Source organism: Antedon bifida, chromosome 4 (genome assembly GCF_963402885.1).
Source record: "Antedon bifida chromosome 4, ecAntBifi1.1, whole genome shotgun sequence".
NCBI lineage: Eukaryota > Metazoa > Echinodermata > Crinoidea > Comatulida > Antedonidae > Antedon > Antedon bifida.
In genome coordinates, this window is record NC_136229.1 from 7,904,417 (window position 1) to 7,930,844 (window position 26,428).

Here is a 26,428-nt window from a genome sequence, read left to right on the forward strand (position 1 = left end):
AGTATAATTATCTTTATAAAAGAACCAATTGAGAAATAACAAAGACTGTGATTTGGCATTTTAAAGCAAATGAGTTGCTATTAGGGATCTTAATAAGACGGATTGATACGAAGTACAATTGTAAAAGAAAGATTCAAAATTATAGATAATATAATTATTCAAAATAGAAACAAAAAAAGAAGCAATCAAAACATAGTTTTTTTTTCTCTTTTGTGGCGTTCAATTAATCAAAACATAGTTAGTAACGCTAATTTAAATGTATGCACAGTAGAGTATTGTAAACGCAAATTATATTCAAAATATAATATAATATTTGGAAAAAATGTGTATTAATATCTTTATTAAGCTCACGAATAATATAATAGTCGTCAATATAAATTCCCAACAACAAACATTTAACAATAGATACGTTGTGCAACATTTAAAAACTACAAAATACTGTTTGTTTTTGTTATAAAAAGAGAAAAAAGAGTTTGGCAGCAGACACGATTGACATGGTCGAAACAGGGAGGTATTTTAATTATACAGTATACCTAGGCTTGGCCAAAGTCTCTAGTTTATGTTGTTAGACCACCAGTCGGCGTTTCTATTTTTCCACCTAAAGTATTATACGTATGAAACGCCATATGTGTCAAAATGTTTATCTTTTTACCAATAGGTGGTTCGCTGTCTAGAAACATAGACTAGGTAGAAACCCTAATAAGTTTATAATCGAACAAGTAAGGGATTAGTGCGCTATTATTCGATTTCGCAGCCGATTTTACAATGTGTCCAGTAACATAGACAAATTCCGTGATACAGCCGTACATGTGACACACAGGGGCGGTTCCAGGATTTAAATGAGCAGTGCTAACGGATCAGATCCGTGCTAACATTTAACATATTCATAGCCTGTCAACAAATTACCTCTGTCGCACTTGGAAAATGTCGCATACTTGCTGTATGTAATTCAAGCGTGAAGAACATGTGACTTTGTGAATTTGTCGGATACTGTCATTGTAGATACAGTACGCGTATAAAAGGAAGCATAGCTTTAATTGTTAAATATTCAGACCAGACTAGAATAGAAAACTGGGGTTTTTTAAACTAGCATTGCTTATCAAATGAGAAACTCAATAGTTCACAATATTGTATGCTTTTATCATTCATAAGTAAATAAAACAAGTTCCTAATACTATAAAAAAAAAGCTTTATTATTATTATTTTAACAAATAAAATATATCCTATTCATTATAATATCCTTGAAATATATTCTTGAAGAAAAAAGGGAAATACATAATAATCAACAAGTTCTTTCTGTAAATAATTTTTATGACAAAGGAGTAGAACCTATAGAAAAATAGTTATAAAAACTAGTAGGCCTACACTGTGGGCTACTACTGTTCGTCAAAAAGAAGGCATTCATACGGTGATGCACTAAAAGGCTGAGACCACATAGGTAGGTCCAGCCTTCTATACCCAGCCTTTAAAACAAACTTCAACAACCCACAATAATTATTTGGAAATAAACACCTCGTTTGCATAAACAAAACGAAGTAAAAATGTATAAATAAGTAAAGTATTGAAACAAATATTTAACAATAACAGTGAATTGTACTATAAGGCTTTTCCGAGGTCTATCTTCTTTTGTATTGCTTTTGCTGAATGGTAAATCATGGAATCAATTAAACCGGCAACTGAAAAATAAAGACAAAATAGTCATAACTTAACTTAATTCACAAAGAATAAATTCATTTAAATACCGGTGCAAATGAGTATAAATAAACGCTCATGTCATTTAAATTCTCATTGATGACGGGAAGTGCTTCCCGAAACATGTATGTATGTTTATAACCGTTGTTCAATTAAAACTGCTTAAAAGAGTTGTTTTGTTAATTAAATAAACTTAATTCTATTTCAAACAAATTGTCCATATAATACATAATAAAAACAAAAGAAAACCGTGGACCTTGATCTTTGACCCTGACCCTTCAAAATTTAACTGTGGTGGTGGTAACATTGTGGTGAGAATTGGATAAAAACTGTGGTCTCTAGGCAGTAAAATAGTATTTTGTTAGTTGTGACCTTGACCTATGACCTTTTCCCCTCAAATTCGAACTCGTCCGAGCTTTTGGGGTATAGATCATTGTGGCCAAATTTGGTGAGAATCGGATAAAAATTGTGGCCTCCAGGCTGTTCACAGACACACACACACACAAACATACAGGGGTGAAAATATAACCTCCTTGGCGGAGGTAATAACTACATTTCGTAACAACCATCACAAATGATGAAGGAGAGAGAATAATTATCCATTGACTTATAACGCCACCTACTCTCCATACATGACATGAGCAATTGTTTTTTTATTAGTTTTTATATACAAGAATTATGCATGCGTGCATGCTAGCGTTTCTGGTCTTAAGCTCGCTATTAGGGAGCTTTTTATTTGCAACAACCGACGTTAGTTACGTCATCAATCATCGCAAATAAGCTCCGGGTCCCTATTATAGATTCATTCACACAAACGGCAACAAACCTGTTCTGGAGTGGAAAGAATCAAATTTGAATAATTACCTGTAAATATTCCCCCAACTATAGCACAGACTCCCGTTAGAAAATGCATAAAAGACCTGTAAAGTAAGTTAATATAAATACAGTCCATTTTTATATTGTTCTTTTTAAATTACCATTAGAATAACACTCTTTTGGACAAACTACTAGTATCGACAGTAGGTAAAGCTCTAGGCTCTACATTAAGGTTAAATCTTTATGAAAAGGTCTTTACTTGGAGGCATTAACATAGCTTAATGTACAGAGGCAAGCACTTCACATATTATTAACCCGGCCATTTTTTGATCAGACATATACAGAAACATACTCCCATAATGTTGCAGGCCTCCGCACTGCCACAGTTGTGTTTGACTGGACCTTACTCCAGGAACCCAATTGCATTTTAGGTGTTCGCTAAATTATGTATATTATTTTTGTTGGTAAGGCATATATTCTATCGATATTGGACTCATTGGATAGAGTTATTCATGAAAATTTCTGTAATTAGAGGCAGATCTGTAGAATACTGTGTCCAAACCTACCTATTTTTTTCTGTATACTTGACCATTAGCGGTGATAGTTCATACAAAAGAAACACTCCTGGTAAACCCTGTTCACTACTGGATACACTTGTCGATACTTGCTTTTCATGTTTAGTTACAGAATATTGATTTGTTCGCGTTGTTTGTCCATTTAAATTTGTGTAAGTTGTAGGAACGACTTTTACGTAATATTGGTACATTGTAGAGCCTACAAAGAAAACATTAAGTAAAGTTAATAATATTGTACCAGGGAGATAAAATAAAAATTTAAAAAATGTTACATCTCCCTCATTGTACCATCAATTGTAGGATAATCATCAAGTAAACTTTAATGGACCCGATCACTGGTACCATGACATGTGTTTCTCTAGAAGAAATTAACCCATATGATTCGATTTATACTAACATTACATCACGGAGGTATCTAATTTATATACATTTTAAAATAAAGAGAATTGAATAAGTTATATGGATAAAAACAACAGTCCACAGAATCATAATGCATATACAGTATCATCTTTAACTTGGCTCAACCACCAGAGTCGAAAACAACCACCAGAGTCGAAAACGACCAGGTCGATACGACCGCCTTTCTGGCAAGACTTCCAGCGCAAGTTGCACGCGATACTAAACTGTTCGTGTGTGCCGTGCCGCCGGTAAGTGTAATTTTAATTCCTATGTTTTATCGAGTTTATACTATAAACTGTAATTTTGCATTACCGTAATAAGAAATAATTGATTATGTATTAATTTTCTTCGTGTAGACAATTCAAAATACTCCAATAGTAATATAAAAATCTATACATCTTAGTTAGGCCCGGACACGACTCGTTTTATCACTGAACTCAGCCTACTGACTCGCGGGCAGAAAGCCCATTTTTATTGCCGATAAGAAGAATGTAATAGTGGGGCCTAGGCCTAGCTTTCCTTTTTTTTTCTGACCTGGCCTTACAAGTAATTTTTTTGGATAGGTTTAGTTTATTCGTCATTAGCTCAGTTTGGCTATTTCATAAATTACTAGTTCTACGCTAACAGCAGCAGTCGTCGTGGTGGGCATACAAAACAGGACATTCTTACTAGGCCTAGGCATTCATCATCTCATACTTTATATAGCCTAGGCCCAAAAGTAGCTCCAGAGTCTATCCCCTACTAGGCCTAGCTTGACATATTTTTAATTAAATTAATTTTATAGTTTCAAAGCACAGAAGTTAAAAGGATAACCATGCCAGTACCAGCAGGTCGTATGGGTCATGGCCCAAGCTGTTTTGATCGTGTAAAGATGGGTTTTATGATGGGGTTTGCTGTGGGTATGGGCTCTGGGGCCATTTTTGGAGGATTTTCAGCATTAAGGTATGTGTACAAACATTTAATTTTTATAACAATAATTTAATTCTACAAATTTTCTCAGATTTCCTAATTTTTATTGATGCAAAATTAAGTAATATTCGGTATCACAGGGGGTTTGGAATTAGTTCAATGCCTGTTGTGTAAATAATTATTTGATGCTGCAAAACAGTGATTCTTAAATCTAGCACGTCACGTTTAGGATCGAGAGCAAGTCAATTTACAGTGTCTCCTCCCAGCGCTCTCTCCTTGGATTTAGTTTACGTAAAATCCAGATTCTGATTAGTCGGCAAAAGTTATTCTGAATATCACCAGACTATAATATGACCAAAAAACAGCAATACCATATATAGATTTCATAACAATTTTTCTCAATCTCAATTTTTAGATATGGTTTACGAGGAAGAGAGTTAATTTCACAAGTTGGTAAAACAATGGTTCAAGGTGGTGGAACATTTGGCCTTTTTATGTCAATTGGTACAGGCATTCGATGCTAACCCAAGCACTGTACAGAGTGTATACCTTGGGTGACAAGTTGGGCTACCTATCTTGTGTGACAAGGAGCAGTAATATACAAGAACTGTTAGTACAGTAGTATGATGAAATACTGTAAATATATTACAGGACACTTCACTTCTGATTTAAAGTGTACAGAAGAAGTCTTTACAGAACAGACTGTTAAAACCCAATTACTGTAGGATTACATTCAATCCACCTTATTGATTCACCCCACCAGATAATTTTAGTTTTTATTAAAAAATATCTATACAGGGGAAAAAACAGTTGAACAATATTTTTCTTGGAGTGAATGAAAGAATTTCAATTTAATAAATGAATGAAATCATATTTGTAGGCTGGTAACTGTACAGTATTTTTCAATGTAAACCACAATATCCGCTTATACCATTTCTTTGACGATGCCATAAACATCCAATTATAACACATATTAGGTACACAGTGTAAATAATAATATTGTTTTACTTATATGGATATTTCTACTTCCAAAAAGAAAGTTTGAGTAAAAATCTGTATTAGCATCTTCCAGCTCATATTTTTGCAGTAAAGTTTATGCATCTGATTTTTAAAATCCATTTATTAAATCATTTTCTTCTTAAACTAATGGTTTCATTTCAACTAAATATAAAAAGTAAGCCAAAGTAATAATAATGTCACAATAATTATACATTACAGTATGTACAAACCACAATTCAATAATTATTATGCATACTGTAGCTTCAGCAGGAAAGCCTGACCAGCTTGGCCTCATATGTAGAGATTTTGAATTCATACTAGTACAGTACTGTATACTCTGTACCTACCTTTAGCATCTGTAACTTTTAAGCCGTCTAGAGGATTTTCCATTCCTGGATATTCCATACCAAAAGACAAACTTTTTATAAAATGAGACGTGTTAAACTGAAAAGAGAAAACGCATGAGAAGTTTACTGTATTCCTCTCTCTGTTCAATGGATGTACATATGGAGGTTGGCAGCCCACAAATCTCAAATTAGAAAGCTTTTTTATATTCATTGTAACTATTGCTCACTCTTAGGGTGCTTATACCTTGCTTCCTGAAAATGGTTGCAGGTCATGTACATGAACATGGTGTTGTTGAAAGCTTTTTCCAGGTGCAAAGTGAAAATTACCAGCAACCTAGGGAGTAAAAAAAAAACTTCAAATACTTTCTACCAGAACAGAAAATGTTTTTTTTCTTTATACAGTACTTCCATATTGAAATATTTTAATACTATAATGAGACTTCTGGAATATTTTGAGTACTTATTATTTAACAGAAATATAGTCACTTATAGTAGTGGTGAAATCAATCATGTTTCCATGAATAGAACCCCTAATTAAGGTGAAACTCTATCGTAATTTTGTATTCACCTTGTTAACTTCTAAATATCCAAAAACATTGCATCCCTCATCTTTCTGAGCGGTCATCTTGTCAGACCACCCTTCTCGTTCACACTGAACGATTCCCTTTGGCTTGTTAAATGCCCATCCTTTTCTTCTGTAGGCCTCGCGTACATCGTCACAATTATTACAACACCTGTATGTAAATGAGGTAAAATATAAATACAAATTATGTGTTATTACTGTACTACAGTACTAGGAAGGATAGAGTTCAATCCTCCCTGGTCCTTACGAAATTGTAAAACACCTCAAACTAGCTTGTAACACCTGTATGCAAATGATGTAACACTCATATGTAAATTATACAACATTATTCTTCTACCATCTGTCTGTCACAGTTGTGTACATACTTTAAATCCTTTGTTTCAGCTCCATAGCAACTTTCACATCTATTTGGATCAAGTTCCTCTTTCTGAAAATAGTACAAAACCTTTTAATAATTGTCAGGGAATATTACCAACATTTTCTTTATTGGGCACCATTACACATTTTTTCGCTTTATACTTTTAAAAATCATAGAAAATAATAGAATTTTGCTAAAAAGGTCATAAGTTCTATGGTAAAGGAAGGCAGGGGATGTGTTTTTCAGAAATGGCAAGAAAAATGAGTTTGAGATGCTCAAAAAACAAACCTTTTCTTCATCTTTTTCATTCTCTTCAGTTCCTTCTCCAAGATTGTGTTTCTCTGCATCTTCTGAAATTTTGTTGCCAGATTTATCTAGACGTATTTTGTACAAATTATGTTCTACATCAAGCTGCTGTTCTCCAGAGATATCCATCGCGTCCGTACTTAAATCTGATGTAGGAAATGTGATAAATAAAATACAGTACTAAAAATTAGGACATAGTGACATCTAGTGTATTTCTCAATTGGTAAAAAACTCGAGCCAGTTTGTAAATAGAGAACTTAGATGCTGTGTATACTTACAGGCACATGGCATTCTCGGGAAAACTATATCCATGTTTATTCTCAATTTCTCTCCCCGACTTGCATCAACATACAACTCTGGTATAACCTTAAGAATTAAGCGTTTTTGATATAACATACTGAACAAATTTCACATAATAATTATAAACTTTCAAAGTTTTTTTTTTAATGACGAAATATGTTTAAACAAAATCATGTTATTGTTTTGAATACAGTACCTCTTTTGAAAGATAAAAATTCAGTTCCGAAACGAATAAGATAAACATCAGTAAACCACTGAGAAGTGTCACTATAAAAAAAAACAAGGTATTCATGGATAGGCCTATGTTTGTTATATTGGTTTCATTCATTTTTTTATTATTTAAAAATATGTTTCAGCAAAATTATCCCGGCCCCGTCTTTTTCCATTTATTTTAACTTCCTTCTGCCATTTTAAATTAGATACAGAGACCTAGGCTAGGCCTAATATTTTAGTCAATGTAGCAAATGGATCAACTCCGGAAAGAGCAGAGGGATGGGCTCTGACTATGGCCTAATCTAGCAAGCAAGGCTAGTCGCGTAAAAAGGTGACCTACCAGCTGCACCACCAAATGTTTTTACTCTAAAATCTTCTAGTGTTTTAGGGTAGGCGTCAAATTGCCTCAACTGCCACATAAGTCCGTTATTTGACTGCATGTTATGCTGTGGAAATTAATAAATTGTACGGAATAAAAAATACTGTATACTAGTCTTGAATAATATGGTACATCTGGGCCTAGGCTATGGCTAGGCTAGCTTCTAGTACCACCAGTAACGAATAAACACACGCACAAATTATTGATCAGACCACGTAAGAAAATAGTATATTGGATACAGTGAGCGTCCCTATTTTAATAAATGATAATATGCATCATTGCAAAAGATCCATTTTATAAACGTTTGAAGGTTGGCGTGAAATGTTAGAATTTGATTAAATTAGAGAGCGGCAATGTTCTTTTTGTATTCATGTCACAGTACAGTGCAGAACAGAAAAACAACATGATAGCGATAGTAGTACTATTTACATTTCATTTTAATTATACTAATAATTAATAAAATAAGACAAAGGATTAATTTTAAACTAAAACTGTACATTTCCTCCTATTATCGATCTGTATGATGCAGATGCACCATCTGCTGTCCATACATGTAAACCGCTGAGGCGTGACGTGTGATTAAAGTTGTTCTTCGCTTTTAAAAAAATTTCAGCTTTTTGTACTTTTCTAACTTCTTCCTAATAATAACAATAATGTTTTATTTTCCACGTGGAGGAAATAGAGGCGGCTCAGACCAGTTTAAGTGGGATGATGTAAAGACAGATAAACATAGAGAATTTTATCTTGGTAAAAAAATAAGGGATTTTTTAGGATAGGCTAGCTAGACGGAAAGTCAGGCCAGGCCCACCAAGCAAGATTACCGGGCCATCATGACCACACACAGTTGTTAGACCTAGGCTAGGCTAGGCCCTACCAGCGAGCCTAGGTTAGATCTTATATCCCTTTTCTTGACTTTACGTGTTTGGTTGCTGAGGGCTACGCAGTACAGTAGTAGTAGTAGTAGGTCCCTGTAACTTCTAATCTAGGCTAGGTAAGAAGTACTATTAGCCTAGTAGGCTACTAGGCCTACTGTTACTAGGCCTAGATAGTAGCCTACTAATACTTCTTAGACTTAGGCTACTATACTCTAGGCAACTAGTCTATACTAATTAGTAGTAGGCCTAGTAGTTTTTTTTATCATCAGGCTATAGAGTAAGTAGTTTACTAGGCTAGTAGTAGTAGGGTTAAAAAATAAATATATATTTTTTGTATCTCCATTGAGATCCAGCCACTGATACCAACAGCATTGTCATTTTTTTCAGTAATTTGCCTTTGGATTAATACAGTAATATATTTATTTAATATAGTTAGTGATCAATCAAAAATTTGAATATTCATAGAAAGTGTAATAATTAAGATAGAATTGCATTTAATTAATTTGGGAGAATAATAATATTTTTAAAAATGGAAGTCAATAAATAAGCCAGAGTTGGATTAGTTTTCGATTTACCCATTACTTGAGTACAATTAATAATAGGGGTTAGGTTGATTAAATTAAGATGTGCTGTAGTTGATTATTTTAGTGATGAAAATACACACCACTCCAATTTGATTAGCTAATTTTATGTATTTTTTATATGTATCTTTTATATTGCTACTTACAGTTTATTAGGAATATGTTATTTAATATTATGATGATAGACAATGAACATTGTTTTGTAGGACATTCCGTGAAAGCACCAGTGGGCCGATGGCAAGAAGGGAAGGACCTTACATGGTATGCGAAAGATAAAAATGAAAAAGAGTCCAAACTAAAAAAAGAATTTAATTCTGTCAAAAATGCCGAGAAGGAAGCGATGATGATTGCTCTGTAAGTATATGTGTTTTATTGCAGAAATTATTATATATTCGAGTTTGGGTTCGAGACAAGGTTCCAGGTTCAAATCTCGGTTGAGGTGATTTTTCTCATTCTCACAAATTACTTTATCTTTATCGTTTCAAATTAATTAATTAAATTTCAGTGTATATTATCACCAGGCAGTTTAAAATTAATGTTCTGTACCTGTTGTGTTTATATATTTTTTCATACGCATCCAACAGTGAGCAACTCACCAATTATATGATGGATAAACTATTGTTAAGACAGTGCCGTATTAAAAGGGTCATAGCGCCCTCTGTTGTTGGATTTTCGTTGTTGTTGAAAAAATGGCGATTGTATCGTCACTGTACAGTAAAGTTATTGTTTAATAAAGGAGTGATGTTGCTATCATCGTGTGTGGTACTTATTTACAAGTAAAGATTCAAGTAAACAAACCCAGCAACCTCCCAAAAACTACATTTGGTCCCTCGAGCCGGATTACTTGAGTAAGTTATCACATTTTTACTGATAGCCTAGCCTAAACAAGTATGTCTAACCGATCCACGTGCTCCAGTCGCCGATCATCAAAGCTATCGTCGAGGTCATCGACCCACAGAGCCTCGGTGTTAGCAGATGCCGCTGCTGCCGAGACAGAAGCAATGGCTGCAGTGGAAATTGCATCTAAAGAAGCCGAGTTACATATACTAAAGGCGAGGAGCAAGGCACAGGCTCTACGAGCACAGGCGGACACACTCACCGCCGTTCTAAATGAAGACCTAAATGAATTGTTAACCACATCTCCCAACGAAACGTCCGAAGATCATGTGAAGAAATTCCTGGCAAACACAACAATGACTGACATCAACCTTACAGAAAGCAGTCCAGAACCCGTTACAAGGACCGTTACAGTACCGGTCAGTGAAAGCGTTGTTGCTACTACTAGCAGTGCTAGTATTATTAATTGGACAGAAATACAGAATGCAACCAGACCGAAAGTGTGTACTCAACAAACTTATGCGGTAAACAGTATGATGAATCAGTACACACCCATACAAACCATCTCATCACACGGGGTGGCGAACACTAAACCTACGTTTACCATGGTTACTGATGTAATGAGTACAAGACCCTGGATGTCCAGGTTCACTAGTGATGCACAAAGTACAATACCGCATATGCCAGTGCCTATGAATGATGTGAAAAATATTATTACGACAAGTAATGTACAGAATACTGGACTTTGTACTGACATACCGGTACTAAATTCTACTGCATCATCATTCAATCCATCTCCTGGAGTACCGGCATACCAACCGACATACCAACCAACATACCAACCAACGACCCAGAGTATTAACCCAGTGTTTGGTATTAGTAGAATTTGGGATGGTTTACCAAAACTGAATATACCAAAATTCTGTGATGAACACGATGTTAAGCAGTATGTGACATTTAAATCAGTATGGGATAGTGTGATGAGTCAGGCGAAATTACAGCTACCCGAAGCAACTAAGTTTGCATACTTACGTAGTCACCTTGGCGGACGACCATTAGCAATGGCTGACCGTAACCTCATGCTAGGAGATGACGCTTACAAGGAAACCATGAAACAGTAGAATCGTTCAAGGGTTATTGGATCAGCTCCAGGTACGTCCTACAATACATCAAGGGGACTGGGCTGGTCTCAGAGATTTTTCAGATGAACTGGTAACTGTGGTCCAGACTGCCAACAAATTAAACCATGGGAATGAGTTGAATCACCATCGGTATGCGGCAGACCTGACAAAGAAACTACCAGACAGGCTCCACGATGAGTTCCTATCCAAGATGTGGAAACAGGAAAAGGGAATGACCTATACTGTTCAAAACCTTTCAACATGGTTAGAGGAGAAAACAGGACCAGCTGGTCTAATACTGCTAGAAAAAATGAGTCATGGTACAGGAGACTAAAAACCATATGTAACCGCAAAGCAGCAGAAGAAACGTGAGCAACCACCTGCCACGAAGGCTTATATTACTCAAAGTAGTTCAAAGGCTAAGAAGCGTGTTACATGCCTGTATTGTGATGTTGATGAAAGCGGACATTACCTAGAAACATGTGGTAACTTCTCCAAGATTAGCTATGCAGACAAAATTAAATGGTTGGAGACCACCAACCGGTGCAAAAAGTGTGCTAAGAAGCATGATGGTGTTTGCCCATTTCCAAAAAGGTGCAAGGAATGTAAAAAGGACCACAGAAGTAGTCTCAACAAAGTAATTGCACCAGCTCCAGCCCCAGTTGAACCAGTACCTAATCCAACTCAACTATGTACTGGAATGGGTTTAACTGCTAAACTAGACTACCACGATGTACTAATCAAAGTTGTACCCCTAACCATCTATGGTGCAAAAGGTTTAGTAAACACATACGGTGTCCTTGATGAGTGTGCAGAACGCACGATGGTATCAGAAAGATTGATAAATGAACTGGGCATTAATGGTGAGGAAGAGTCAATCAAAGTTAAAACGGTAACAGGTGACACTGACTGGAAAGGAAAATGTGTGGACTTCACTCTCTCGCCCAGAGAAGAACCAGACCAGACATTCAATATCAAGTGTGCCTTTGCCGCCACTAAAGTCCAACTTGTGGATTATACAGTTTCTGCGGAGAGGTTGCAGTCAAAATGGCCACACCTTAGAGGACTACCATTATTTACTGCCGAAAAGGTGCAGCCGACGATATTGATTGGTGCTGATAACATTGAATGTACTCTGTCGTTGGAAACTAGAAGAGGACCCAAAACGGGTTCACCAGTTGCGGTCAAGACACTATTTGGTTGGACTGTACAGGGAAAGCAGGGTCTCCAGAAACAAGGAAAGCTATTAGGACATCCTCAGATGATGTACACTAGCACTCAACCAGAACATAAGCTGCACCAATTAATGGAAAGATTTATGGCGGTAGATGTGTTGCATCATGTAAATCCAAAGGAATCTGTGCGGTCAAAGAATGACAAGTTTGCTATTCAGACATTGGAAAATGGTACCAAGCCGGTCGAGGTCCAAGGTGTACAAAGACTCCAGACACCACTCCTGTGGAAACCTGGGTACAGACCCCCGTCTAGTACACCAAGATGTGTTCAGAGCCTAGCTCTTTCTACCCAGAGAAAAATATCCTGCAAACCAGAGTTGGTAGACTTCTGTCGATCCTATATTAACAAGCTGAAGACGAACGGCTCCATACGAGTTATAGGGCCTGTCGACACATTGTCTCCGGAGCAGCAATTAGGATGGTACATCCCCTGTCATGTGGTACACAGTAGTGGGAAGTACAGACTTGTCTTCAACTGTTCGTTTGAATATGATGGTCAGAATCTGAACGATGAGTTACTCGCTGGACTGACTCTAAGTCCAGCACTATTGGACGTGCTGTTACGTTTCCGACAAGGACGCGTTGGAGTATCTGGCGATATCACAGCAATGTTCCATCAAGTGAGACTGGCCCCAGAAGACCGACGTATGTTGCGATTCCTCTGGTGGGATGACAAGATGGATACTTGGCTTGTAATGGAGTGGCTGGTACTCCCATTTGGAGCTGCTTATAGCCCTTGTTGTGCAACATTTGCCTTACAAAAGGTGGCAAATGATAGAAAAGATCGCTACCCAATTGTCAAGGATACCATCGAAAATGAGACATATGTGGATAATCAACTAGCCAGTCGTGACACTATACCAGAAGCCAAGGAACTTGTAGACAAGACACGTGAGTGTCTAAATGAAGCTGGGTTCCAAATGGTAAAATATGCCAGCAGCCATCGAGATGTAGTTGAACACTTACCCACTGACGTGCAGTCCGGTCATCAATTGCAGTCACTTTCCCTCAGTGAAATTAATGGGGAACCAGAGCCAGCTTTAGGACTTTATTGGGATTGTCACAGTGATGAGTTATACCACCCAACCAAATCTCCAGATAACCGAAAACTTACCAAACGCAATGCTCTCAGGGTGCTTGCCAGTCAGTTTGAACCACTCGGAGATATAGCACCTTTCACATCCAGAGCCAAAACGATTGTTCAAGAACTCTGGTCAACAAAGCTCGATTGGGATGAAGAAGTAAAAGATCCTGACATTCGACAAAGGTGGGAAGAATGGTGTGATGAATTGGAGAAAGTTCCATCAATAAGAATACAGCGGTGCTATACACCATCTAACATGAACAGCACAATTGTAAAAAGGACATTACATGTGTTTTGTGATGCCTCAGAGAAGCTTTATGGTGCTGTTGCCTACTTACGCTCAATGGATAGTGACGGTAGTGTTCACATGAGTTTCGTGTTGGCCAAATGCAGAGTAGCACCAAAACGCCTAACTTCCATACCACGCCTGGAATTACTTGGGGCTCTTCTTGGTGCACAACTAGCTCAGACTATCACCAATGCACTCACCCTGGATGTGGAACATATTAATATGTGGAGTGATTCAACAACAGTTCTTACATGGATACAATCAGATTCCTGTCGTTTCAAGGTGTTTGTGGGGACTCGGATAGCTGAAATCCAGACGTTGACATCCGACAGTGTGTGGCGTTATGTGCGAACAGATGAAAACCCTGCAGATGACATTACTCGAGGTCTGTCAGTGACAGAGCTCGGAAAAGGATCCAGATGGACTGATGGACCTTCATGGCTGCTGGAGGCAGAAGATACGTGGCAGAGTCATAGTGCCTCAGTGCTGGCACGAACTCGAGTCTCATCATTAAATTCATCTGTAGATACCAACGAGATAAAGAAATCCCTATTCTGTGGTGTAACCTTGGCGACTCCAGTAGACAATATAGATTTGGAAGAATTCCCGACCTGGCCAGAACTTGTACAAGCACTGGGAGAGAAACTCAACGCAGTTGATGGACAAGATTCAGTTGTATTAACTGCAGAACAAGTATGTGATGCCGAATATCAACTCTTACAACGAGCCCAACAAGAATCATTTAAAGAAGAGATTTCTACGCTCAAAACCCAGAAAGAAATACCGAAGAGTAGTCGTCTGTTGGAGCTCTCTCCAGAGCTGGATGAAACGACGAATCTAATTAGAGTTGGTGGACGTTTAAGGAAAATGGATAACAAAACTAGTGTAGAACCACATCCAATTGTCCTCCCATCATCACATCCAGTAACCAAGTTGCTTATCCAGGATGCTGATAATCATTTCAGCCACCAAGCCGGAACCGAGCAAGTTTTCGCCTATCTGCGTCGCCGCTTCTGGATATTGAGAGGACGAACCTCTGTTAAAGGCATACTCAGAAAATGCTCTGACTGCAAACGTTGGCGGCAGAAACCACTGATACCCAGAATGGCTGATTTGCCGGAATCCCGATTAAGGGTAAATAAGCCTCCTTTCTATTCTACCGGGATGGATTGCTTTGGTCCAATTGCAGTGAAAGTTAGGCGGTCACAAGAGAAGCGTTGGGGCCTTGTCTTCAAGTGTATGACGACCCGTGCCGTTCATCAAGAGTCTCTTGATGTGGATCATTTTCTGATGGCGTATAGGCGTTTTGCCTCACGCAGAGGTGTACCATATGAGCTCCGTAGTGACTGTGGGACAAACTTCAAGGGAGCTGAGAAAGAGATTGAGACTGCACTGAAGGCAATGGAACCAGAGTTGACCAGTCGTCTGGCAAAATTTAAAGTGAGATTTTGCTTCAACCCTCCAAGTGCTCCTCATTTCGGTGGATTGTGGGAGCGGGAAGTGCGCTCTATCAAATGTGCGCTGAAAGGGGTTCTACGAGACCGAGTCGTACCTGATGTTGTACTACGTACTGTTCTGACGGAAGTGGAAGGTATTATGAACTCTAAACCTCTTGGCTACGCATCCTCCGAGATAGCTGATATCGACCCAGTTACGCCAAATATGCTGTTGATGGGGCGGCGGGATCCTGCCCTACCTATGGTGGTGTACGACGAGTCAGAACTGAAAGGACGGCGTAATTGGCGACATAGTCAAGTTCTAGCGGATCAGTTTTGGCGTCAGTTCATCAGGTCATACTTACCGACTCTGCAAAGGCGCCAGAAGTGGCAGAAGGAAGTCGAAAACTTAGAAGTTGGAGACGTGGTGATGATAGTAGATCCCCAGTTGAGCCGATCTCAGTGGCCAGTCGGTGTTGTTTCGGCACTCTATCCAAGCAGTGACAATCGAGTGAGAGTGGTGGATGTTCGTGTCAACAAAAAGGCTTATCGACGACCAGTGGCAAAGCTCGTGAAGTTGATGAAATGTGACGATCAAGTCGAAGAATCGAACCCGTGATTATTAGTTTTGAGTTTAAAGGCGCGTAATTTTATGCAACTTAAATCATTTTAATGTTAAAAGAAATTTAATCTGTTGATTAACAATACAGAAAAATAAGTACATGACTTGATACCTTGATTGATAAGGCGAATTTCCTAAGAAATGGATGGACTGATGGACCTTCATGGCTGCTGGAGGCAGAAGATACGTGGCAGAGTCATAGTGCCTCAGTGCTGGCACGAACTCGAGTCTCATCATTAAATTCATCTGTAGATACCAACGAGATAAAGAAGTCCCTATTCTGTGGTGTAACCTTGGCGACTCCAGTAGACAATATAGATTTGGAAGAATTCCCGACCTGGCCAGAACTTTTACAAGCACTGGGAGAGAAACTCAACGCAGTTGATGGACAAGATTCAGTTGTATTAACTGCAGAACAAGTATGTGATGCCGAATATCAACTCTTACAACGAGCCCAACAAGAATCATTTAAAGAAGAGATTTCTACGCTCAAAACCCAGAAAGAAATACCGAAGAGTAGTCGTCTGTTGGAGCTCTCTCCAGAGCTGGATGAAACGACGAATCTAATTAGAGTTGGTGGACGTTTAAGGAAAATGGATAACAAAACTAGTGTAGAACCACATCCAATTGTCCTCCCATCATCACATCCAGTAACCAAGTTGCTTATCCAGGATGCTGATAATCATTTCAGCCACCAAGCCGGAACCGAGCAAGTTTTCGCCTATCTGCGTCGCCGCTTCTGGATATTGAGAGGACGAACCTCTGTTAAAGGCATACTCAGAAAATGCTCTGACTGCAAACGTTGGCGGCAAAAACCACTGATACCCAGAATGGCTGATTTGCCGGAATCCCGATTAAGGGTAAATAAGCCTCCTTTCTATTCTACCGGGATGGATTGCTTTGGTCCAATTGCAGTGAAAGTTAGGCGGTCACAAGAGAAGCGTTGGGGCCTTGTCTTCAAGTGTATGACGACCCGTGCCGTTCATCTAGAACTGATAGAGTCTCTTGATGTGGATCATTTTCTGATGGCGTATAGGCGTTTTGCCTCACGCAGAGGTGTACCATATGAGCTCCGTAGTGACTGTGGGACAAACTTCAAGGGAGCTGAGAAAGAGATTGAGACTGCACTGAAGGCAATGGAACCAGAGTTGACCAGTCGTCTGGCAAAATTTAAAGTGAGATTTTGCTTCAACCCTCCAAGTGCTCCTCATTTCGGTGGATTGTGGGAGCGGGAAGTGCGCTCTATCAAATGTGCGCTGAAAGGGGTTCTACGAGACCGAGTCGTACCTGAAGTACCCGTACGGAAGTGGAAGGTATTATGAACTCTAAACCTCTTGGCTACGCATCCTCCGAGATAGCTGATATCGACCCAGTTACGCCAAATATGCTGTTGATGGGGCGGCGGGATCCTGCCCTACCTATGGTGGTGTACGACGAGTCAGAACTGAAAGGACGGCGTAATTGGCGACATAGTCAAGTTCTAGCGGATCAGTTTTGGCGTCAGTTCATCAGGTCATACTTACCGACTCTGCAAAGGCGCCAGAAGTGGCAGAAGGAAGTCGAAAACTTAGAAGTTGGAGACGTGGTGATGATAGTAGATCCCCAGTTGAGCCGATCTCAGTGGCCAGTCGGTGTTGTTTCGGCACTCTATCCAAGCAGTGACAATCGAGTGAGAGTGGTGGATGTTCGTGTCAACAAAAAGGCTTATCGACGACCAGTGGCAAAGCTCGTGAAGTTGATGAAATGTGACGATCAAGTCGAAGAATCGAACCCGTGATTATTAGTTTTGAGTTTAAAGGCGCGTAATTTTATGCAACTTAAATCATTTTAATGTTAAAAGAAATTTAATCTGTTGATTAACAATACAGAAAAATAAGTACATGACTTGATACCTTGATTGATAAGGCGAATTTCCTAAGAAATTCGGGGGCGGCTGTTAAGACAGTGCCGTATTAAAAGGGTCATAGCGCCCTCTGTTGTTGTATTTTCGTTGTTGTTGAAAAAATGGCGATTGTATCGTCACTGTACAGTAAAGTTATTGTTTAATAAAGGAGTGATGTTGCTATCATCGTGTGTGATACTTATTTACAAGTAAAGATTCAAGTAAACAAACCCAGCAACCTCCCAAAAACTACAACTATTTTATAATTTGTTTGCTTATAATTTGTGAGGCTTATTGTGAGTGGAGTTGAAAGAGACTGTGAGTTACAACCCCGCACTGTGACAGGATTGAATCCTAGACCTTTGGATTGTATGCAAGCATGTTAACCACCAAGGTACAACTCCACAATTTTTATTTCATACTAATATAGTTCAGAGGATGACAGATTTCACATTATAAATTCCTGCCCGATCTGTCTGTCAATGAATATGTACCTGTATTTCTTGACAATGACTTATAAACAGGGCTTAAATATGTTATAATATGTCCAAATATAATATAGGACTGGAATCTTGAGTAGTGTGCCTGTAAGAATGGACGTAAATGAAATAGGTTATGTCAGCAGTTCTAGCTGAATGGATATGAAGTTTAGATTGATGCCTGGTTTCTTAATAGAAATATTTAGAGGTTAGGTTCAGTAATAATACAATTTTGGAAATAGGTCAACTTTCTTCTGCACTTCAACATAATTCAATTATGCTCATGTAATAGGATTTCTTCACATTGCGATACAAAATTTTTGACCCCACTGACATGTAGGGCCTACTTCGTGGTCATTTGGGCCTACTTTGTGGTCATTTGGGCCTACTTTGTGGTCATTTGGGCCTACTTTGTGGTCATTTGGGCCTACTTTGTGGTCATTTGGGCCTACTTTGTGGTCATTTGGGCCGCAGCATATAGTGTGTATGTGCTTGGACTTATTGTCATTAAAAAACAGTATCTGTAAACATCCATATTTCATTTTAATTTCTTTTTTCACAGTGGCCAAGCTCCACCAAAGCAAACAAATACTGAAGCAATTGATAATCCTGTAAGTAGATTACCATCATATCTGAGTTTTTGACTTAGACATAGTCTATACAATAAACTTAATCATGATGATTATGATTTTATTTTTTTTTTACACTTTATTTAGAGAGAGTAACTCCTCCAGTTGACATCCAGGGGCCCTCTTTAATATGATAAAATTAAATATTATAATACTATAATACTAAATTAAAATAAACAAATTACAATAGAATATGTTATTCAAACTTTATAAAAAAAAAATGGTAATAAATTATATAAATGTGTCACAAAATAGCTAAAAGAATCGTGGTTTACCCATCCTGTCATACTGAAGCTCGGTTCCCACTAGGACGCAATATAAGGACGTAGACGCAAAGCAAGCGAGTTGACCAATGACAAGCAACTGTTGGAATAATCCATCGCTTGTCATTGGTCAAATCACTTACGCTGCGTCTCTAGTGGGAACCAAGCTTTAAGTAACACTCACTAGACATTTGAATGTTCAGCTACTGTTCTACAAGTGTACATTACAAAAGACAGGAACCTAAATTGTATTTATTATAATTTTAGAACATATTTTAATGAAATTCACTAAATATAAATGAATAAATGAATTATTATACTTCTTTGATAAATAAATCTAAAACTAATACTGTAGTGCATAGTAATTTATGTACATATATTTTATTTGTTTTTTTTTTAATTAGAAATTTGACATGGAGTCTCAAAACAAGTTAAAGAAAAGAACGTCTGAAAGCAAAAGGTAAAAATATTTCATGTCACAGAAAAGGCATAATAAAATATAATAATAATCTTTATCATATATAAACAAAATATAATGATTGGGTATTTACAATCCAAATCATAATTATATAATGAAACAGCACCACCATCTTGATAATCATTGTCAGAAATAACACTTAGTTATTTTGTTTCAGTTCAAAGAAAAAAAAGAAGAAGAAGAAAAAAGTTAGAGTAGAAACAAGCGACAGTTCTTCTGAAGAGGATGAAAAAAGAACAAAAAAGAAAAGAAAACATAAACATGAGTATCATGATAGTACAGATTCTGAAGAAAGGAGAAAATTAAAGAAAAGAAAAAACTACGAAACCAAGGATGAGAGTATGAAACATAGAAGTAATGAAGTTAGAGATCGTGGTCACAAGCAGAATAGAAATGACAAACATTATAGGACATTGCGACGGGAGTATAAATCAGAGAGCGATTCATGGGCGTCACCAGAGAAAGAGAGAAGGAAGCAACGAAAAAGGGACAAGAGGAGGAACGACGAGAAAAGAAAATACCATTATTAACTAGGGAACTGTTACAATTACTGGTGTAATATTAATACTAAATAGTTACCATATTTATTCAAATAAATGCCCTCTTCGAATAAACGCCACCCATAGTACATCGTTTGGGGAAAAACTCCCCCTCAAATAAAGCACTTGGGGAGGGGGTGGGGGATGTTCAATTTGTATTTTGGATTTTTTTAAACATAACTTGTGTCACAAATGGTTAAAATAAATATTGATGATGTAATGCTAACTGCTAACTGTTTATTCACAGCCGATGTTGATATTTATAATTATTAAATAGCGCCCTCTATCTATCTATTTGGTAGCAAAAGTTATTGATGTAATTCAAAATGTTTGATCCGATCCGATCACACTTTCATTAATAACATTTCTCCAAATTCGGAAGCTCTGCAACGTAGTGGGTTTAGTCTCGCGTCTACACCACCAAATATCAAACAACGGCGGTGTGTTTTAAAGGGTAAGATCCAATTTTGTTTATTATAAAATATAAACCTTTGCACAAACACTGAGAATGACTCCTATTTTTCGTCCTCAATGGTTAATAAGCAGAAGGTTTATATTTTATAATACTAGAAACTGGAGTTAAACTTAAAGGACTGAGTTGACCAATAACAAGCAACAGTTCGGACGGTCTATCGCTTCGTTATTGGTCATATTTCTTGTCCTAAATAATTAAAGGACATAGCAATGCCACAAGCGAGTTGACCAATTACAAGCCAGAGTTTTAAATAATAATAATAATTTATTCGGAAAACGCTTTTTGAACAGCGGCACACATAATGGTGCATCCTTAAAACAATTAAACATGGTAGACTAGATTAAAACAGATAATACTCAGATAAAACGGAAATTCGATAAAACCAAATTAAAAATATATTGTAATACCAATTAAATGCAACCCACATACATAACATTGGACACTAAATTAGCATATCAATTAGTAAATGAACAAAAGAATACACAGTACTTAGAATCTTCTTGATACACAGTGTCTACCAGCAAAAAAAAAAGGAACAGGAACCCAAATTAGAGACATCAATAAACAGGAAAGCATAGATTAGATTATTGCAGCTGTAGTGAATTAAACCCATTGGTTGTCATTGGTCAAATTGCGTTGCGTCTCAAGTGGTAATTGACCAATCACCAGAGATAGACTTGTGCTTACTGTGCTCCTAAACTCGCTTGTGTTGTGCTTGCTAGCGTTGTATTAGACAGGCAGCCCAGAGACATTTGGTTAGATGAGCTAGGTACCAATATCTGACTATTTAAGTGTGTTGGGGGTCACTTGAAGTCAATGAAAATCGGAGTCTGCCGGGTAACCCCTGCTGTGTCTAGACCGGGGGGACTCCGAAAGGTGCTAAAAAATCGGCACCGGTTAGATGAGAGAGATACCACCTAATTTTACCACCATGGGATGCCCATTGGCATCCTTATACCAGTATCACAAACGACAGACTTTTTGTCTGCTGCAATAGGCCCGCCAGACCCCCCGAGGGAGGGCCTAAAATGGGGCTAGCATAGATGAGTGAGGTACCACTCAAAATTAATGCCAAATGAACAAGTTGTGTTCATACAATACTAAATGGATAACAACAGACTAATTGTCTGGTGCACCGCAAGTACCAGACACCCTAAAGGTAGACTAGCTACATTCTAATAACTGTACTCAATTAATGTAAATTTATTATCAATTAATAATTTTAAAAATATATTGAGCAAAACGTTGAATTGTATTATTTTGAATTAGGCTAAATGCTAAATAAAGTCAGATGTTAAAACCACAATTTCCAAAATTCATTTTTATTTATCCACACTATAAACTTTACAACGGTGTTGTTTAAACCACACTCTATTACTGTTATTACTACGGAAATTCGGCCTAATATTTACGGACGTACGGAAGTGAAGATAAAGGGTACTACACGCATCGGAAATACAGAACTATACGGACAATTATGATTTGGCCTAAAAATTGGCCTTAGATTATGAAAAATCTACCGGCAAAACGCAATAATTATGGACAAATCGATTATTGGCCTTTGCAATATGCCTAATATTTAAAAGGAATAGGCTATATTATTTTCGTTTGTCGGTGAATTTTTTTAACGCAAAGTTCATGTGTAAATGCTTGATCCATTAGAGGTAATCTGGTTTTTTTTAAACCAATGGTTTATTCAAAGTCAAACTGTAACTAATCCCTCACTATTCAATCAAAATGTTATTGTTATACTATATTGTTGAAAAATTGATTGCGTGATGAAAATGGATTGATAGTAAAACGTAACAAAGATACGTTCTTGTCTGGTTACTAGGTATTCATGCAGTGATAAAGCGGAGGATTATTTTTGTAACGTTCCATTTAAAATAAATTTTGTTATTAGAAGTTATTGAACAAAAAACGTCAAAGGGACAATACTTCTTTAATTGTTAAAATTGGTAAAAGAAGTAATGCTGGCGCCAACTAATTCAGCGACCTTTCTACAACCAAAGTATTTCGTTGTGAAACATATCTCATAATGCAACGCGCTTGTTTGGCTACTCTGTATGCATAATCATAAAACTTCCTCGCAATCTGTGTAAAAACACCTTCTCAACCGTCTTTCATTTTTTGTTTTTCAAGGGACAATACATCTTTAAGCTAACAACAAAACATTCAACAATGATAAAATGCCCTGCAACTACGACTAAGCCTATCAAGTTCCGGGTTTGCTCTGCTATCGGCGCGGTATAATTCCTTGTTACTACCGAAATTCGTCCTAATATTACGGACGTATACGGAAATGAAGATAAATAGGGTACTACACGGAAAAACAAAACTATACGCAAAATTATGATTTGGCCTTAAATTATGGAAAAACGCAATAATTATGAACAAATCGACGCAATCCAAATCGACTCCCCCCAATCCAAATACCATCTAATTAACGCCCATCCACATTTATACACACAATATTGTATTATATTTATAACACAATTATACTATTTTTGAGTAGATTTCATCGGACTGTTATCTACAATTTACCAAGCATTTGTTATTCTTTTTTACCACTTTTCATATCTACAATAAACACTATACGTAAAACGCTATTAATCATCTAAGACACTGTGAAACAGGTTAGTGAGTAGGTTTAGTTTTACCAATATCAAACGCATTTAAATAATGGTAACCGATCGAAATCGTCCAGGCCAGAATGTCCTTCTAAAACTTTTTACCTGAGTCATTATCATTCCAAGAACCATCGTCTACACTTCCTAGAGGGGGAGCGAGCGAAGCGAGCTCACCCTCTAGTATTTATAATTGTAGTTTTATATTATATTCCCTCATGAGCCAGAATTGGCTGGTCTTGTATTTCACAAGAGTGTGATTAAATAAATAAATAAATAAATAAATACAAAAAAAATATGATCAATAGAAATATTTTCCCGCACCTGGCCCTTAATACCACTCATTGATTTCCACTTTTAAATGTTTAGGATGGAAGATGTTATCTTCCGTGAAAATAACATAACAGTATTGTTCCTCTGGAAAAAGTAATTTGTACAAACATGTTGCAGTTGAATAGGTCATTTTAATGTCATAGTTATTCGCTTTAACCAAAAATTGGTTCAAAAAGTGAAATCATTATTTCTGTTAATTTGTGATTGATTGTGCATGTTGTTATAAGATTGTTGAACACTTTGTCAAGTTGTCAAATTTTACAACTTATTCTTTGCCAACTTCTTTTCGTCATAAACAATTAATTTCATGAAATAACATTTATTCCTTCACAAAGTGTTCACCATTCTTATGATATAACATGCATGCTTTTATTGCAACCAACCACGCATTAGGTTTTGTCATATTTTACAGCGTATTGTTTGCCAACTTCTTTTCGTCATAAACAATTAATTTCATCAAATAGCATTTATTCATTTACAAAGTGTTCAGCATTCTTATGATATAACACGCATGCTTTTATTGCAACCAACCACGCATTAGGTTTTGTCATATTTTACAGCGTATTCTTTGCCAACTTCTTTTCGTCATAAACAATTAATTTCATCAAATATAGCATTTATTCATTTACAAAGTGTTCAGCATTCTTATGATATAACATGCATGCTTTTATTGCAACCAACCACGCATTAGGTTTTGTCATATTTTACAGCGTATTCTTTGCCAACTTCTTTTCGTCATAAACAATTAATTTCATCAAATATAGCATTTATTCATTTACAAAGTGTTCAGCATTCTTATGATATAACATGCATGCTTTTATTGCAACCAACCACGCATTAGGTTTTGTCATATTTTACAACCTATTCTTTGCCAAATTCTTTTCGTCATAAACAATTAATTTCATCAAATAGCATTTATTCCTTTACAAAATGTTCAGCATTCTTATGATATAAAATGCATGCTTTTATTGCAACCAACCACGCATTAGGTTTTGTCATATTTTACAGCGTATTCTTTGCCAACTTCTTTTCGTCATAAACAATTAATTTCATCAAATAGCATTTATTCATTTACAAAGTGTTCAGCATTCTTATGATATAACACGCATGCTTTTATTGCAACCAACCACGCAATAGGTTTTGTCATATTTTACAGCGTATTCTTTGCCAACTTCTTTTCGTCATAAACAATTAATTTCATCAAATAGCATTTATTCCTTTACAAAATGTTCAGCATTCTTATGATATAACATGCATGCTTTTATTGCAACCAACCACGCATTAGGTTTTGTCATATTTTACAGCGTATTCTTTGCCAACTTCTTTTCGTCATAAACAATTAATTTCATCAAATAGCATTTATTCCTTTACAAAATGTTCAGCATTCTTATGATATAACATGCATGCTTTTATTGCAACCAATCACACAAAAGGTTTTGTCATATTTTACAACCTATTCTTTGCCAAATTCTTTTCGTCATAAACAATTAATTTCATGAAATAACATTTATTCCTTCACAAAGTTCTTATGATATAACATGCGTGCTTTTATTGCAACCAACTGTTTTTGTCATATGTTTATTTCTTATTCTTTGCTAACTTCTCTTCGTCAAAATAATTTCAAACCATGTACTATGTTTTACTGTTTGACCATGAATAAATGAATACTGAATGAAAAATAAGATTTAAACTGGTGCTCCCCATCGCCTACTTTATTCATTCATTTAATTTCCTTTATAAAAAACATACAAAACAAAAACAGAAAATAATTTCACTAGGAATTAACAATAGAATCTTCCACAAAAACAACATAAAATGTAAATGTGCACCAATGCTGATGCAGGTTGTATTGTGGAAGTTCATTAACATGGTTTTAATCAGACTATTACAACTGTCATGAATTCTGTTCTTAAAACTATGAATGGCGTTCCTCCAATATTCATAAAACACAAATTCGTAGCAATATAATCATGCTTGCGCTATTTATAACTAGGTAACTCCAGTAGCGACGTAACCCGTTATTAAAGCAAACTATAAATAAGTTCACAGTACCTTCACTGAATTTATTCCATAGAGTCATATAGTAAAGCAAAGATGTAAGTAAATAATAAATGTGTTTAAACTGTTTTTGACAAGAATGATAGGATTCCCTACCTCTCATACATTTTGTATGCAAGTTGCAACATGCGTCTTGGCATCAATAAAAAAAAACGTGTGCGGAAACAATTTCTATTGGTGATACCAGAGAAGAGTAAAATCACACCCTCTCCATTGTCATACATTTAGACATTTCTAATAGTTTATACTCCTTTGCAATTAATAATTATCGATCTATAGACTGATTTTTTTTTTGTGTCTTAATTGAATTGTGATTTTGTTGAAAATAAACTCTTATAAGTTGAGGAAAAGTACACAGTAAAATCTACAATTAAAAATTATGAAAAATAAACGGTTTTTATAGCAAAACAAAAACAAATAGGCCTAATAGGTAAACATGAATAATTAAAAATTTCTGCATACCGTATTTAATTTATGTAGGCCTACACTTAATCAAAAATATTTTACTGAAATATAGGCCTAATTAGCTTACTTAGTAAATAGAAATTCGTTGCATCAATCTGATTACTTTAACTGCAAAGTTCGCATACAACTCTGTATAGAATTCATTGTGTTGAAATTATATTGTTATTAGGTCTATACTATTCTTTCAGTTGGAAGTTATTTTATAAGCTCTGATTCTTATTTCGTATGCCTAGCCGGCGCCATG

At 36.6% G+C, this 26,428-nt stretch overlaps 3 protein-coding genes across 3 annotated transcripts; 2 read left to right on the forward strand and 1 right to left on the reverse strand.

Annotated features, from left to right (window-relative positions):
• Positions 1–327: 327 nt before the first annotated feature.
• LOC144840131 (endoplasmic reticulum-Golgi intermediate compartment protein 3-like) lies at positions 328–8,178 on the reverse strand. The gene is made up of 11 exons (XM_078695813.1): positions 7,838–8,178; positions 7,481–7,551; positions 7,263–7,350; positions 6,967–7,130; positions 6,686–6,747; positions 6,306–6,471; positions 5,982–6,071; positions 5,738–5,834; positions 3,075–3,282; positions 2,557–2,612; positions 328–1,676 (listed from the first exon to the last, which is right to left on the reverse strand). The coding sequence occupies exons 1-11, from the start codon at positions 7,935–7,937 to the stop codon at positions 1,597–1,599; spliced, it is 1,182 nt and encodes a 393-aa protein (XP_078551939.1). The 5' UTR covers positions 7,938–8,178; the 3' UTR covers positions 328–1,596.
• LOC144840137 (reactive oxygen species modulator 1-like) lies at positions 3,578–5,198 on the forward strand. Its single transcript, XM_078695823.1, has 3 exons — positions 3,578–3,730; positions 4,267–4,424; positions 4,807–5,198. Exons 2-3 carry the CDS (start codon positions 4,297–4,299, stop codon positions 4,913–4,915), a joined length of 237 nt encoding a protein of 78 aa, XP_078551949.1. The 5' UTR covers positions 3,578–3,730; positions 4,267–4,296; the 3' UTR covers positions 4,916–5,198.
• Positions 8,179–8,447: 269 nt separating the features above from the next.
• LOC144840134 (uncharacterized) lies at positions 8,448–20,459 on the forward strand. Its single transcript, XM_078695817.1, has 5 exons — positions 8,448–8,623; positions 9,539–9,686; positions 18,880–18,928; positions 19,614–19,669; positions 19,845–20,459. Exons 1-5 carry the CDS (start codon positions 8,530–8,532, stop codon positions 20,215–20,217), a joined length of 720 nt encoding a protein of 239 aa, XP_078551943.1. The 5' UTR covers positions 8,448–8,529; the 3' UTR covers positions 20,218–20,459.
• The last annotated feature ends 5,969 nt before the right edge of the window (positions 20,460–26,428 follow it).